At 30.7% G+C, this 16832-nt stretch overlaps 1 protein-coding gene across 1 annotated transcript in view; it reads left to right on the forward strand.

Moving 5' to 3' along the window:
* The first annotated feature begins 279 nt into the window (after positions 1 to 279).
* LOC113386478 (cubilin-like) overlaps positions 280 to 16832 on the forward strand; it is a 56799-nt gene continuing 40246 nt past the window's right edge. Inside the window, exons 1-13 of the mRNA XM_026624258.1 lie at positions 280 to 300; positions 867 to 1035; positions 3058 to 3239; positions 4734 to 5028; positions 6751 to 6932; positions 8425 to 8589; positions 10390 to 10587; positions 10996 to 11164; positions 12428 to 12646; positions 12721 to 12840; positions 12901 to 13088; positions 14673 to 14871; positions 14941 to 15155. Of these exons, the coding sequence (XP_026480043.1) occupies positions 280 to 300; positions 867 to 1035; positions 3058 to 3239; positions 4734 to 5028; positions 6751 to 6932; positions 8425 to 8589; positions 10390 to 10587; positions 10996 to 11164; positions 12428 to 12646; positions 12721 to 12840; positions 12901 to 13088; positions 14673 to 14871; positions 14941 to 15155 (2322 nt within the window). The remainder of the gene's footprint in view (positions 301 to 866; positions 1036 to 3057; positions 3240 to 4733; positions 5029 to 6750; positions 6933 to 8424; positions 8590 to 10389; positions 10588 to 10995; positions 11165 to 12427; positions 12647 to 12720; positions 12841 to 12900; positions 13089 to 14672; positions 14872 to 14940; positions 15156 to 16832) is intronic.

Genomic DNA, 16832 nt, shown 5'->3' on the forward strand with positions numbered 1-16832 from the left:
ATCCACCAGATCAAGATTGCACTTGGCATATAAATGCACCCATTGGCAATAAGATAAATGTGACTTTTTCGCATTTTGATTTGGAGGACTCACCAAGTTATTCTAGGAATATAGATTCGACGTGCAATTATGATTATTTGGAGGTAAGGAAAAGATAATTATCCAATTTTTGATGTTGATACAATTATTTATTCTGCTTTCCGAGCCCTTTCAAATGATATATCACATGCAAATTAGTGTTCGAGATTTTCCTTGAGGCAAGTTGCACTTTTGGTTAATATGAATTTCAAGGGAATTAAGGTAAATGACGATATAATTTCAATAACAAATACTAAATTCGTATTCTGCTCTTCGAGACCTTTCAAATGATATATCACATGCAAATTAGTGTTTGGGATTTGCCTTGAGGCAAGTTGCACTTTAGGTTAATACGAATTTCAAGATAATTTTATTACACGACATAATTAAATTAAAAACAATTATTGAATTCGTGTTCTGCTTTTCGAGCCCTTTCAAATGATATGTCACATGCAAATTGGTGTTCGAGATTTGCCTTAAGGCAAGTTGCACTTTTGGTTAATATGAATTTCAAAAGAATTGTGGTGCACGATGATATAAAATCAAAAACAAGTACAAAACTTGTATTCTCCTCGTCGAGCTTTTTCAAATGATATATCACATGCAAGTTAGTGTTTGGGATTTGCCTTAAGGCAAGTTGCACTTTTAATTAATACGAAATTGAACCATAATTATATTACATAGTGATATAAAATTAGCAACAAATACTAAATTCATATTCTGCTCCTCGAGCCCTTTCAAATGACATATCACATGCAAATTAGTGTTGATAAATTTATTTTTTCAAGATAAAAGATGCTGGAGAAGAGCACGACTCGCCCCAAACTCTCCGAGGCAGATATTGTGGAAGCGAGTTACCACCTAAAATCACCAGTTTATCATCTAATTTGTTCATCAAATTCAAGTCAGATTCTCTTTTGGCATCTTCAGGATTTCGTCTGGAATGGGTTGTCCATGGTAAAGTATTTAACATCAAAGCATTTGCCACATTAGCAATTTGCCCTTCATCATCCCATTCTTCCATCCATCCATTGTCGTCACAATATATTATAAAATTAATTAAAACAAATATCAGATTCGAATTCTGCTCTTAGAGAGCTTTTAAATGATATATCACATGCAATTTAGTGTTCGAGATTTGCCTTTAGGCAAGTTGCTCTTGCAGTTAATATGAATTTTACTAGATTTATCGCGCATGATGATAAAAAATTAGCAGCAAATACTAAATTCGTATTCTACTCTCTGAGCCCTTTCAAATGATATATCACATGCAAATTAGTGTTCGAGATTTTCCTTAAGGCAAGTTGCACTTTCAGTTAATATGAACTTTGAGGAAAATTAAGTTACACGTTGATGACAATAAGCAACAAATACTAAATTCGTATTCTGCTCTTCAAGACCATTCAAATGATATATAACATGCATAAATTTGTATCAAAAATGCCTATTGGCAAGTTTTTGTTTTTAAAGATTTATTTATTTCATTCATATTAGATTATACATATATACGAGGTCTGTTCAAAAAGTACCCGGAATTTTCGTTTTTTCAAAAAAATATTTATTTATTCGTCTACATTAATGTGGTCCCCTTCAAAGTAGTCCCCCCCAGATATAATACACTTATGCCAGCGTTTTTTCCAATTTTCGAAGCACCCTTGATATTCACTTTTTGATATGTCCTTGAGCACTCTCGGCGATTCGGCCTTTATTTCTTCAATCGAGGAAAACCGCCGTCCTTTCATGGGTCTCTTCAACTTTGGGAATAGGAAAAAGTCACACGGAGCCATATCTGGTTTGGCTCTGGAATTTTTGCACTTTGCAACACTTTATTTCATTTTTTACGCAAAATTTAATACAAATTCTTTGACTTTTTCAATTCTTCCATTGTAAAAATCGCCGAGCTCAGAAAAACACGTCGAACCTTAGCGACTACCACAGACAAAGTAAACAGTGAATATAGCTGAAAATTTCATCATACTTTAGGGGCATGTATACCAACACAATAAAAAAAAAAATTTTGACAATCAGACTCTCCAGACCCGCGAAATTTAATTATTAGTAATTCCGGGTACTTTTTGAACACACCTCGTATTTCTATACAATTTATATAATCATGTATAACTATCCTAAGATATAAAAACATAAACTTATATTCAATACTAAAATATATTATTATATTAAATACTAATAAAAAGTAAATTAACTTATAAATAAATTTTTAATCCTGGGAAAAATAATCACTAAAAACCATATTTACAATAATAATAACAAAATAATACATATTACATATATGAATGGAAAATAGTCAAAAGACTAATGACACGTGCCGTAGGGATAGTTTAATATTATTTTGATCTCTGCCATATTTTATACTTGATTATCTTTTTATTGATGATGGTACCTATTGGCAAGTTGCACTTTTAGTTAATATGAATTTCAAGAGAATTGTCATACAAGATGGTATAAAATTAAAAACAAATACTAAATTCGTATTCTAATCTTCGAGCCCTTTCAAATGATATATCACATGCATAAATCTGTACCAAAAATGCCTATTGGCAAGTTGCTCTTCATCATCCCATTCTTCCATCCATTTATTGGCGCCAGAACGTATTATAAAATTAACTCTAAATTCGTATTCTGCTCTTCGAGCTCTTTCAAATGATATATCGCATGCAAATTAGTGTTCAGGATTTGCCTTGAGGCAAGTTGCATTTTCGGTTAATACGAATTTGATCACAATTATGTAATATGACAGTGTAAAATTAATAACAAGTACTAAATTCGTATTCTTCTCGTCGAGTCCTTTCAAATGATATATCACATGCATAAATCTGTACCAAAATTGCCTTTTAGGCAAGTTGCCTTTCATCATCCCATTCTTCCACCCATCCATTGGCGTCACAATATATTATAAAATTAATTAAAACAAATAATAGATTCGTATTCTGCTTTTCGAGCTCTCTGATCTCTTTCTAGGTTGTGGAGGCATTTTAACCAAACCCGAAGGCACAATCCAATCACCAAATTACCCTCATGAATATCCCCACAATGTAGTTTGCGAATGGTTGATCAAAACTGATTTTGGTCAAAGCATACATTTTCAAATGGAGGATGTCGATATGGAAGCGTCATCAAATTGTGCCTTTGATGGAATCACTGTAAGTCAAAACTTTTGTATATTTCAATGTATATTAAAATTATTACATCTTTTTTTATTTTCCATAAAATATTTTTGTGATTTTGGATTCCTTTTCTAAAATACTCGTCAGTAGAATCCCTTTTTGTAATGACATTTTAAATTTGCTCATCAGTGAAGTTCCTTTATTTTATTGACACTTTAATTTGCTTGTTAGTAAAGAACCTTTTTTTTAATATTCTCGTCAGTAAAGTCTCTATTTGTATTGACATCAGTAAAGTTCTTTTTTTCTGTCAACATTTTAATTTGATCGTCAGTAGAGTCCCTTTAATTTTTTTATTTTCCATAAAATATTTTTGTTTAAATTTAAAGTATTTTGGAATAAGAATTCAAAAAATTTCCCAGGCTAAGCACAGTCTAAGCGCCACTCTGGTACAAATGTTTACCTAAGTGCGTTCAGACTGTTTATGTACTGGAGCGCTTTTCAAATTTTGTGAAAACTATTGAAAATGCCGCCAAGCTAAGCACAGTATAGTTGAAAATGTAGCACAGAATTACTTGCAAATGCGTTTAGACTGTGACTATACCGGAGCATTTTTTCAATTTTATGCAAATTAGGCGATTATATATTTTTAACTTCCCTTAGGGTAGTTATAGTAATGGGCCGAAAATCAAAAATGAAAATTTTTGCATTTCTCGACGTTTTGAAGGTTTCTGAACATTTTTAAAGAACATACCTCAGAAACTAAATGGATGTGTGTGTGTGTGTGTGTTTTGTATGTCCGCATTTTTAGTATTAAAAAAAGGACTCTACTGACGAGCAAACTAATCTAGAATTAAAAAGGGATTCTACTGACAAACAAACTAATCTAGTATTAAAAAAGGGACTCTACTGACGAGCAAACTAATCTAGAAATAAAAATGGGACTCTACTGACGAGCAAACTTAATCTAGAATTAAAAATGGGACTCTACTGACGAACAAACTAATCTAGTAATAAAAAAGGGACTCTACTGACGGGCAAACGAATCTGGAATTAATAAAAGGACTCTACTTATATATTTTAATATATAAAAGGGGACTCTACTGACGAGCAGACGAGTATTTCAGTTTGCTCGTCAGTTCATATAATGCAAAATATAGTTTGCATGTCAGTAGAGTCCTTTTTATTTTCTTCATGTCTGGTAAAATACAGTTGATGATGAAAAATACTAAATACAAAAATGCAAAAATGACCCAGGCTAAGCACAGTCTAAGGCCACTCTAGTACAAATGTTTACCCAAGTACGTTTAGACTGTTTGTGCACTGGAGCACTTTTCCAATTTTGTGAAAACTATACATAAATGTGAAAATGCCGCCAAGCTTAGCACGGTATAAGTGAATGTCGCACAGAATTATTTGCAAATGCGTTTAGACTGTGACTATGCGGGAGCACTTTTTCATTTTGTCTAAATTTTGACAACTATTTTTTTGACATTGAATTCCTTAATAACTAATTTATCTGTTACCTTTTAGGTCTACGATGGTAAAACTGTAAATTCCTCCCAACTTATCTATCCATTCCCAAGGCATACTCCTTCAAAAAACACTACTTCTGCAGCTACCAGGTCCAATGGTAACTACTTGCTGGTGAGATTTTTTGCTGATAGTTCGTTCAGTGGGAAAGGTTTTAAGGCTTCGTACAAAACTGTACCAGGACTGAGTAATAGTAATAGTGATGATATCAAACAAAGAGAATTAACCCGTTTCACTCGCGAATTGCAAAATTATATGTATTTTGCCCCCGCAGCGCGGTATCTCAGTGGAAAGGGTTAAGTTACATGATGGTATAAAATTAATGCAAATGCTGAATTCGTATTCGCTTTTTAAGACCTTTCAAATGATATGTCACATGCAAATTAGTGTTCGGGATTTGCCTTGAGGCAAGTTGCACTTTTGGTTAATGCGAAATTTAAAGGAATTAAGTTAAATAATGATATAAAATCAAAAACAAATACTAAATTCGGATTCTGTTCTTCGAGCCTTTTCAAATGATATGTCACATACTGAATATTATTAGTCACACGCAAAATTAGTGTTCGGGATTTGCCTTGCGGCAAGTTGCACCTCAGTCAATATGAATTTCCAAAGAATTTAATTACACAATGATATAAAATCAAAAACAATTACTAAATTCGTGTCTGCTCTTTGAGTTCTTTCAAATGATATGTCACATGCAAATTCGTGTTCGGGATTTGCCTTGAGGCAAGTTGACCTATTGTTTCATCTTGCGACTGTCTCTCATGTCTATTACTCGGACAATATTTATTATTTTAAGCTATTTATTGTGACACATTATCAAAAATTGATATAATTAAAATAAAATAAGACATTCTTAAGTAAATCCTTAATTTAAAAAAAAAGTGCGCGTAAGGTTCACACGCGATTGAAGTAAAATTTATTTGCTATACTACTATACTACAAGATGAAAAATAAAAAAGTAACGTAGTTTAATTAATCTTGATTTAATAAAAAATTAATTAGAAATTATATCTATATTATTCGTAAATAAAAAGGGACTCTACTAACGACCAAACTGAAAATGAAAAGAGAGCAGACTCACTACTACTGACGAGCAAAATAAAAATAAAATTCAAAGAGACTCTACTGGCGAGCAATCTAAAAATAACATTGGAAAGGACTCTACTGACGAACAAAACTAAAAATAAAAGAAAAATAAACTCTACTGATAATTGAATTAAAAATGGAAGAAAATGGGACTCTACTGACGAGCAAAATAAAAATAAAAATTCAAAGAGACTCTACTGATGATTAAATTAAAAATTAAAGAAAAATGGACTCTACTGACGAGCAATCTAAAAATAACATTAAAAAGGGACTCTACTGACGAGCAAAACTAAAAATAAAATCAAAAATGAACTTGTAGTTTCTATAAATCTTTGAAGTTATTAAAATAGAAAATATTTTTTAGGCAAGACAGATATTACAGTTGTTCAAAGAATGAGATTATATCGCCAGCGAAAAAGTTAAAAAAATACAAGCAGTCAATGAATGTATGCTAATTTTAATTACATGAAGATCTTCAAACACAATTATTACATCATCAGTAAATAATATTTGTTTAGGCGTTGCTTAACATAATCCACTATTATAGAAGTTATTAATCAGCAATTACTTCATTTTTCTAATAAAGGTTCATTTCTAAATGCTAATTACAATGACAAACCGATCATGTCGCATTTGAAGTATCACTTAAATTACATTATTCTTTTTAAATATTATACATATTTTGAATGCTAGTATAAACATATAATTTATAATTTATCATTATATAAATGTGTATAATGATTGACGACACTAATAAATGTGTGCATCACACGAGTGTTACCATATTACTAATAAACATTATTTAAAATTGTTATATGATGTATTTATTTTTGACTTAAATGCCATCTTGTACAGTAGCAAATAAGTTTTACTTCAATCGCGTGTGAACTTTTTATTTATATTTTATGTTTCAATTACCTACCAGGTTGTGGTGGCAGACTGGTTGGCCACGATGGATTTTTATATTCGCCAAACTACCCTAAAAATTATGCAACAAATGAAGACTGCAAATGGATAATTGAAGTGCATCCTAGTCATGTAGCAGCCATCAATTTCTTAGATTTTGATTTGGAATCGTACATGAACTGCACTTCTGATTTTGTTAAGGTAAGAGACTAAAAAAATTGCATAATTGCGTTCACAATTATTTTTGAAGTAAAACTTCTTTAGGCGCGGCATGGGTTAGCAGTATAATTCGTGAGTTAATAAAAATGTCAGGATCGGAAGAATATTTTATCCCGTCCCCCATAAATAATTGTAGTGCAAATGATCGCAAATAAATAATGAAACTAAGGAAAAATCTGCGCTGCGTAAGAAATGATAGCTTTGGCTATATGTTTTGTGTGTGATCGACTTTGGCTTCAAAGTAGCTTAGAAATATCAAATGATGCTCAAAAACAAATTCTTAATAATGTTTTTTTTAATATTGATTCAAATAATCAGGTTGGATGTCAAACTTGTCGAAAGGCATTAAATTCGGGTAAAATTCCCACTTTGTGTAAATTTAACGGGTTTGTATTTCCACCTATACCAAATTATCTACCTAAACTAGATACTGTATCTGAAAGGTTAATTAATTCATAGATCAAGCTATGTGCAGGGCTTAATAAATAAAACAAATATAAAAGTATGGCTTCAATTTGTTAGGCAAGACGGATATTACAGCTGTTCGAGGAATGAGATTATATCGTCAGCGAAAAAGTAAAAAAATACAAACAGTAAATGAATGTATGTTAATTTTAATTACATGAAGCTCTTCAAACACAATTGTTACAGGATGAGTTAATTTGCAAAAACAATATTTGTTTAGGCGTTGTTTAACATAATCCACTGTGTGAAGGAATATTATAGAATTTATTAATCAGCAATTACTTTAAAACGATCATGACATATTTCAAGTTTCAAGACTTTGATTACATTATTGTTTGTAAATATTATGCATATTTTTAATGCAATCATAAATATATAATTTATAGTTTATCATTATATAAATGTGTATAATGATTGACGACACTAATAAATGTGTGCATCACGAGTGTTACCATATTACTAATAAATATTATTTAAAATTGTTATATGATGTATTTATTTTTACTCAACTTAAATTTGCTACTTTATACAGTAGCAAATAATTTTTACTTCAATCGCGTGTGATCCTTACGCGCACTTTTTTTTTCAATTATCCTACTCCTAAATCTAATTGTCTTTTAAATTCGCCTATTCTACTTATGTCCTCTAACTTTAACTTAATTAATAATGAAATAGATATTTAAAACACTTCACCTAATCAAATAATCTCCATCTGCACAAGTTAACCTTTTTATTTTCTTTTCAAACATCTCTTTATTTTATCTTATTCTGTTAATAAATAATATTGTTACAATCTGCATTATATGTAATTTTATGTTAAGCATTTTATGTTAATAACTATATATTGTAATTTTGTATATATTTTAATTGTTATTCATTATGTAAGATAATAATATTTTTGAGTCCTCTTGGAAGAAATCTGTGGGCTATATATTTAAAATGAATAAATAAATAAATAAATAAATAATAATTGATGCAAGACTGATTGCTTTTTATTTATTATTTTCAGATTTATGATGGCGAAGAAGAAAATCCAGATAAATTACTGATGAACCATTGTGGTAATACCATGCCAAGTCCTACCGCTTACAAAGCAAGTGGTAACACTTTGCTGGTGCATTTTAAGAGTGATCAAATATATACTGCTAAGGGATTCAAGGCAAATTTTTCAACGGTAAGTAGAAAAAACAATAGATTAATAAACCAAAATCGAAAAAAAAATCGTGCCTTAAGGCAAATTGCTCGAACTTCCCGTACCGTAATGAAATATTCGAGAAATTTTAAACGTCTTCAAATACATTATTACAAATACTGTAACTTCCATTATTTTTGCTATCTTTGTTATATCTGAGCAAATCAAATGTAAATCATAAATCAATTCATCTCCAGAACATTAACAATCGTCATTTCATTTCGAATTCAATTTAAAAAAAAAAATGTTGCCTAATTTACTCAAAATTGAAAAAGTGCTCCCGTATAATCACAGTCTAAACGCATTTGCAAATAATTCTATGCGACATTTTCACTTATACTGTGCTTAGCTTGGCGGCATTTTCACATTTTTCAATAGTTTTTCACAAAATTCGAATAATGCTCCAGTACACAAACAGTCTAAACGCACTTGCGAAAACATTTGTACCAGAGTGGCGCTTAGACTGTGCTTAGCCTGGGTAATTTTTTGAATTTTTAATTTGCAGATGAAAAAATAAAAGGGACTCTACTAACGAGCAAATTAAATTTTAATCTAAAAAATACTAGAAAGAGACTCTACTGACAAGCAAATTATTAAAAACAAGATGAAAATGAATGTTCAGTAAAGAAAAAAAGGACTGTACTGAAAAGCAAACTGTATTTCGATCCAAAAAATTAACAAGGGACTCTACTGACGAACGAATTATTATAAATATGAAAGAAGGAAAAGTGAGTCCAATAAAAATGAGATAGTAAAAAAGGACTTTACTGACGAGCAAATTGCTTGTCGACCAAAACAAGAGGACTCTACTGACTACTAAATTAAATTTCAAACTAAAAAAGGGACTCTACTGACAAGCAAATTATTATCAGCCTAGTAGGTAGAAAAAAAGGTCTAGTAAAGATGAAAAAATTAAAAAAGAACTCTACTGACGAGCAAACTGTATGTCGACCAAAAACAAAGAGGACTCTACTTATGAGCAAACTAAATTTCAATTGAAAAAAAAACAAGGGACTCTACTGACTTTCTGCTTGTATTGACAAAACAATTGCTTTTGAGGAAAAAAAATTATTACATATTTTTTTATTTTCTATAAAATATTTTTATAATTTTGGATTAAAAACTTAAAAAATTACCCAGGCTAAGCACAGTCTAAGCGCCACCCTGGTACAAATGTTTACCCAAGTGCGTTTAGACAGTTTTTGTACTAGAGAAATTTTTCAATTTTGTGAAAACTATTTAAAAATGTGAAAATGCCGCCAAGCTAAGCACAGTATAAGTGAAAGTGTCGCACGGAATTATTTGCAAATGTGTTTAAACTGTGACTATATCGGAGCACTTTTTCAATTTTGTGTAAATTAGGCAACTATTTTTTTTTTTTGAAATTGAATTCGAAATGAAATGACGATTATTAATGTTCTGGAGATAAATTGATTGATTTATGATTCACATTTGATTTGCTCAGATATAACAAGATAACAAAAATAATGAAAGTTACAGCATTTGTAATAATATATTTGAAAACGTTTAATATTTCTTGAATATTTCATCGCGTACGGGAAGTTCCAGCAAATTGTCTTAACACACGATGCCACACACTACTAGTTCAAAATTAATATCACATTAAATTCAAATATATACCTTACTCTATCCTTTCACACCGAACTATATAGTCGCTCTCTTCGCTCCAACGCCGAAACGTATAGCTCTATCTCTTTTCCCCACAACGCAATATCTTGCATCTCCCTCAGTAACTAAATATTATTTTTATTTTTTATTTAGGCTTGCGGTGCAAGAATAGTAACCAACAGTTCAGGCGTATTAGAACCATTGGCACAACTCTCTAATATAGGCAATAATTGCACGTGGATAATCCAGGCTTCTGATCCTGCCCAGAAGGTTACAGTTATCATAACTAATTTTAGAGTTATGAATTACTTTGAAACTGATGATGGAAATTGCACGGAGAACTACTTCAAGGTAATAAAAAGTCTTATGAATATATATATATATATATATATATATATATATATATATATCTTGAGGATTTTTTGTTCGACATGGAAACATATTGAATTAAATAAAACAGCCAATGCGTCCAATGTAGATAGTCCATTTTAATTTTTTTATACGTTTTGAGACTAGATGTGTTTCATCATTCAGCAGATCAGGAAAAAACACACAATCATTCTACTACTGTAAGAAAACAAAAATAATTTAAGAAAGAACCGAAAAAGGTAAATGTAAAAATGTATAAAACACATAATTATTTGTTTCTAACAAAGATAGCACAAGCACAGTCAGCCGTCGTCTTTATTCAATTCAATATATATATATATATATATATATATATATATATATCTGATTTTAATTTTTTATCTTGTTTAGGTGTTTGAAGGTGATTCTATTGAAGGTCCTTTGCTCGGACACTATTGTGGAAATAAAATTCCACCAAGTATCACCAGCCAGGGTAATGCTTTGACTATTGTTAAGGGAACCGAAGGATATTTTCCAATTTATAGGACGTTCTCGTTGACGTATTCAGTTTTGGATACAGGTAAAGTAATAAACTTAATGTGTAAAAATATCTATTTAGTTGCCGTGCGATCAGGCGTATTTTACATGCAAACAAGCAAGGAAGAATGTTATGAGAACAGAATTCCACATGGTGCAATTATCATAAGATTTTTTCTTTAAAATTTTGTGTTCTACTGGTTTTGTTTTAATAATATTTTATTTCTTGATATGCTTTGCAATTTTTTTAAATTTGTTTTTATTTATTTCTTGTTCTGAATTTTGTTCATACAATCATAATATTCATTCTTTTGAATTTTGTTCTCTTATTATTTATTTTGATGTTTTAAATTTTGTTCTTTGATATTTTTTCAGTAGAGTTCTTTTTTCTTCCACTTTAATTTGCTCGTTAGTAGCAAAGTCTTAGTGAAATAAAATAAAAAAGAACTCTACTGATTTTAAGTTGCTCGTCGGTAGAGTCCTTTCTTTTTTTTTAATTTGCTCGTCAGTAGAGTCCTTTTTTCTTTTTAATTTGCTCGTCAGTAAGGTCCATATTTTATTTTAATTTGCTAGTTAGTAGAGTTCTTTTTTATTTTATACCACGTTGCTCGTCAGTAGAATCCTTCCTTTGTTTATTTAAATTTGCTCGTCAGTAGAGTCCTCCTTTTATTTTAATTTGCTCGCTAGTGGAGTCCTTTTTCATTTTAATTTGCTTGTCAGTAGAGTCCTTTTTTCATTTTCATTTGCTTGTCAGTAGAGTCCTTTTTTATTTCAATTTGCTTGTCAGTAAAATCCTTTTTTATTTTAATCTGCTTGTCAGTAGAGTCCTTTCTTCTTTTACTTTAAGTGATTCGTCAGTAGAATTATTTCCTCTTTTACTTTAATTTGCTCGTGAGTAGAGTTCTTCTTTTATTTATTTTAATTTGCTCGTTAGTAGAGTCCTTTCTTCTTTTATTTCAATTTGCTCGTCAGTAGAGTCCTTTTATTATAATTTGCTCGTCAGTAGAGTCCTTCTATTTAAATTAATTTGCTCGTGAGTAGAGTCTTGTTTTATTTTAATTTGCTTGTCAGTAGTGTCTTTTCTTCTTTTACTTTAAGTGATTTGTCAGTAGAATTATTTCCTTTTTTATTTCAATTTGCTCGTTAGTAGAGTCCCTACTGTTACTTTAATTTGTTCTTTTATTTGTAGAATCTTGTTTTGTAGTAGTTTTGTAGAAATATTCACAGTTTCACTAACAAGAAACAAGCATAAGATAACGCTATTTTGCCTGGTAAATTTCAATTCCTATTTCTATTCCTATTTCAGCCTGTGGCGGAACTTTGTTGGCTGCAGAAGGCACTTTTACATCACCAAATTATCCAGGATCGTACCCGAATAATGCAGAATGCGTTTGGATTTTACCCACAAGTCCTGGCAACAAAATCGACGTTGTTATCGAAGTTATGGATATTCAGAAAGAGGACGATTTTTGTAATAATGACTTTTTGGAGATCAGGAAAAATGATGGCGTTGGAGAACTTGTGGGTAAGATTGAAATTATAAACTGAATTTTCTGATTGCTTGATCTTTAACTTGAAAAATGTAAAAATTGATTCCAGAAACCCTTTGTGGAGAACGTACAGATGAATACAGAGTTGTCTCCAGCGAACCCTTGTGGATAAAATTCAGATCTGGCGAAGATGGTACTTCTAAAGGCTTCATGGCACATTTCACTTATGGTAAGATAATCGTGGAAACAATTTATATACACTATTCATCAATCAATTACCTTTCTTTAGTCCATGGTAACGAAATCGTCGGAAACACATCGGGACAAATAGCATCACCAATGTATCCAAATGAATTCATCCTAACTGGTACCTACCATTGGAGAATAATGGTCGATTCTCAACATGTGATATCCATGTCATTCCGAGACTTCTACATAGACGGATATAGTGATTCTGAGTGTCATCTTTATTTAAAGGTACCATTACTACTTATTGTATGAACCAATAAGATATTATAATATTTATAATATTTATATTTATAATATTTATATTTATAATATTTATAATATTTATTTATTTATTTACGGATACAGGAATAGATTTAATAATTACAGAAAATAAATTATCTTAATTGAATTAATTACAGTAAAATACAACTATTAAACAATATTAAGCCTAACATTAGTAATATCTAATACAATAACTTGAAGGAAAAAAAAGTAATAAAATTCAAATAATATAATTGTTGTAGATCTTGAGAGTCTTCTGATGGTAAAAAAAGTCCTTTAAATATCCGTTATGCAATTTTTATTTGAGTCACATATCTGGAAAATAAAAATTAAGAGCAGTATCAAAAAAGAATATATAATATGAAAATAATTGCAATGATAAATTTAAGTATTTTATGTAGGAAAATGTTGAAATAATTTAGAATAAAAATTAGAAAAAGTATCGAAAAGGGAAAAAAATTGTAACTGTTGGAAAAAAATATCAATTATTATCAGTAGGCATTTCATTATCAAAATAACGTTTGATATCGAAATTGGCAAACTCAGAAGTATCGTAGAAACTTTCAGCTTTTAAAAGTTTAACAATAGTATTATGAAATTGACGATCATTCAGTTTCCTAATATGTAGTGGGAGTAGATTAAATAGCTGTACTCCTCTTCCGTCTATGGTATTAAAAGATGTTTTCAGTTTAAAAGTTGGTCCTTTTATAGTCAAATTTCTTGTTTTATAATAGGAATTCAACATGGAGGATAGGTTGAAGCGTTCGGGATTATTCTTTATGAATGACAACGTAATTAGTAAAAATATACAGGGAACAGTGAGAATGTTAAATTGTCGGAAAAGATTCCTACATGAGGACAAGGAACTGAGGGAAAAAATTATTCTTAATGCTCTTTTCTGTATTTTGAATATATCCTTTAAGGACGATGAGAATCCTCAGAATTGTATTCCATAAGCGAGATGCGAATAGAAATTAGAATAATAAATTGAAAGAAGGCAATTTAAACTAACTTTTGATTTAAGAATTCTCAACATGAAACTGGTTTTAGTTAACTTAGGTACAAGTATGGAATGAATATGATTGTCCCAGTTTAAGTTTTTGTGTAATTGGATGCCTAGAAATTTTGAGACTGAGGAAAATTCAAATTTAATGCTATTGATAGTTAAAGAATTGATCTCATGACTTATCCTATTTACTGTTCGGAAAGACATAATTTGGGTTTTGTCATTATTGAGCAAAAGATTATTAGAATTGAACCAATTCGAAATTGACTTCATAACTAGATTTAATTTATTATTTACTTCTTCTAAAGAATTGGTTTTTATAATCACACTAGTGTCGTCGGCAAAAAGAATAAATTTACAGAGATCTGTACATTTTGGCAGATCGTTTATGTAGATGAGAAATAATAATGGTCCGAGAATTGAGCTCTGAGGGACACCGAGCTTAATATTTTGTTTGTCTGAGATAATACTGAACCACGATTTATTATATTTATTATATTTGTATTAGATTTATTATATTTGTATTATAATTATTTATGTTTTAGATCTTTGATGGTTACGACGACAACGCTCCTGAATTGGTGAACGCCTGTGGTGCTCGTGCTCCTGACCCTGTCCAAAGTACCAGTAATGTGGTTTATTTAGAATTGAAGAACGATTGGTATCGTTTAGGATCAAGATTTTTGATCGATTGGACGCAAACTAAAAGAGTTATTCCTGATGCCACTGAACTTGCATCCAACAGTAAGTAGAAACTTACCGACCACATATATCCTTTACCCACAGCATATATCCATTATATTTGTTTTGCAGTTACTGGTTGTGGTTCCAAAGGTAAAGTCCTTGAATTGACACCAGGAGTTATACAAAATCTAACATCACCAGGATTTCCCAATGGTTATGATGCAATGCTGAACTGCGAATGGATATTTTCAGCACCAGAAAGCTTTCATGTTGCCTTCGACTTTTTTGATTTAGATTGGAGCAGAGTGATGACTGCACTTTGGACTATGTCCAAATATCTACTGGTAAGTGATAAACAGATTCAGTTTAATAATTCGGTAATTTTATGTTTCGATTCGGTAATTTTATGTTTACTCGATGTTTTAAGCCATTCTGAATCGAATGGGACCAAATTTGGGAAAAGAATGTGTGATGTGAGTAGAGTTTTGACCTTTCTTAGACGTTTGCTCAAAAACGCCTGAAGTTATTTCAAAAATTCAAAGGCAATTTCATGTATCTTGTTATGGATTACGGTTGTATAATATCATAGACAATTTAATTTAGCACAAATTCGCCGAATATTCCATTCAAATCGGACAAACCGTTCAAAAGTTACAAGAGATATAATAAAAAGCAACTAATGGGTTGCCGAACTCGGCTTTAAACATGTGTTTAAGTTTTACTTCAAATATAGGGATGTTGGGTATCAAATGAAAGGTCTCAACGGGCACTATCCAAATCTACCAATTACGGACTAAAAAAACCTATAGCGTTCTGTACTTTCAAATGCTTTCAAATAATTTTAAATTTAAAGGCAATTCCATGTATCTCAATGAGGATTACTGTTGGACAATATTATAGACAATTTAATTTAGCACAAATTCGCCGAATATTTCATTCAAATCGGACAAACCGTTCAAAAGTTACAAGAGATATAATAAAAAGCCGACTAATGGGTTGCCGAACTCGGCTTTAAACATGTGTTTACAAGTTTTACTTCAAATATAGGCATGTTGGGTATCAAATGAAAGGTCTTGACGAGCACTATTCAAATGAATAGTGAAATGAACCAATTAAGAAATATGAAAATGATTCTTTACAAATAAGAAAAGGACTCTACTGACGAGCAAACTTGAATGACAAATTTTACAAATAAGAATGGGACTTTACTGACGAGCAAACTTGAATGACATCTTCAAAAATAATAAAGGACTCACGATGACGAGCGAACTTAAATGACATCTTTAAAATAAGAAAGGGACTCTACTGACGAGCAAACTTAAATGACATCTTTCGAAATAAGAAAGGGACTCTACTGACGAGCAAACTTGAATGACATCTTTAGTAATAAGAAAAGGACTCTACTGACGAGCAAACTTGAATGACGCTTTTAAAAAAAAGAAAAGGACTCTACTGATGAGCAAACTAATGACATCTTTACAAATAAGAAAGGGACTCTACTGACGAGCAAACTTAAATGACATCTTTCGAAATAAGAAAAGGGACTTTACTGACGAGCAAACTTGAATGACGTCTTTAAAAATAAGAAAAGGACTCTACTGACGAGCAAACTTAAATGACATTTTTAAAAATAAGAAAAGGACTCTACTGACGAGCAAACTTGAATGACATCTTTAAAAATAACAAAGGGACTCTACTGACGAGCAAACTTGAATGACATTTTTAAATAAGAAAGGGACCCTACTGACGAGCAAACTTAAATGACATCTTTAAAAATAAGAAAGGGTACTCTACTGATGAGCAAACTTGAATGACGTCTTTAAAAATAAGAAAGGGACTCTACTGACGAGCAAATTTAATGCCTCATTAAATTTAAAATAATAAGGTACAATTTCAGGGCATACAAGCACTGTAGTGTCTGTGCAATATATTTAAATAATTATAGTTAATTTAAAAGTGTTTGAGAAAATTCTATTCGAAATCGCAATTTTTTTTTGTTTATTTATTTATTTACTTATATA

Source organism: Ctenocephalides felis, unplaced genomic scaffold (assembly GCF_003426905.1).
Source record: "Ctenocephalides felis isolate EL2017-DRISC unplaced genomic scaffold, ASM342690v1 CF-g0.4_SCAFFOLD_03571, whole genome shotgun sequence".
Taxonomy (NCBI): Eukaryota; Metazoa; Arthropoda; class Insecta; order Siphonaptera; family Pulicidae; genus Ctenocephalides; species Ctenocephalides felis.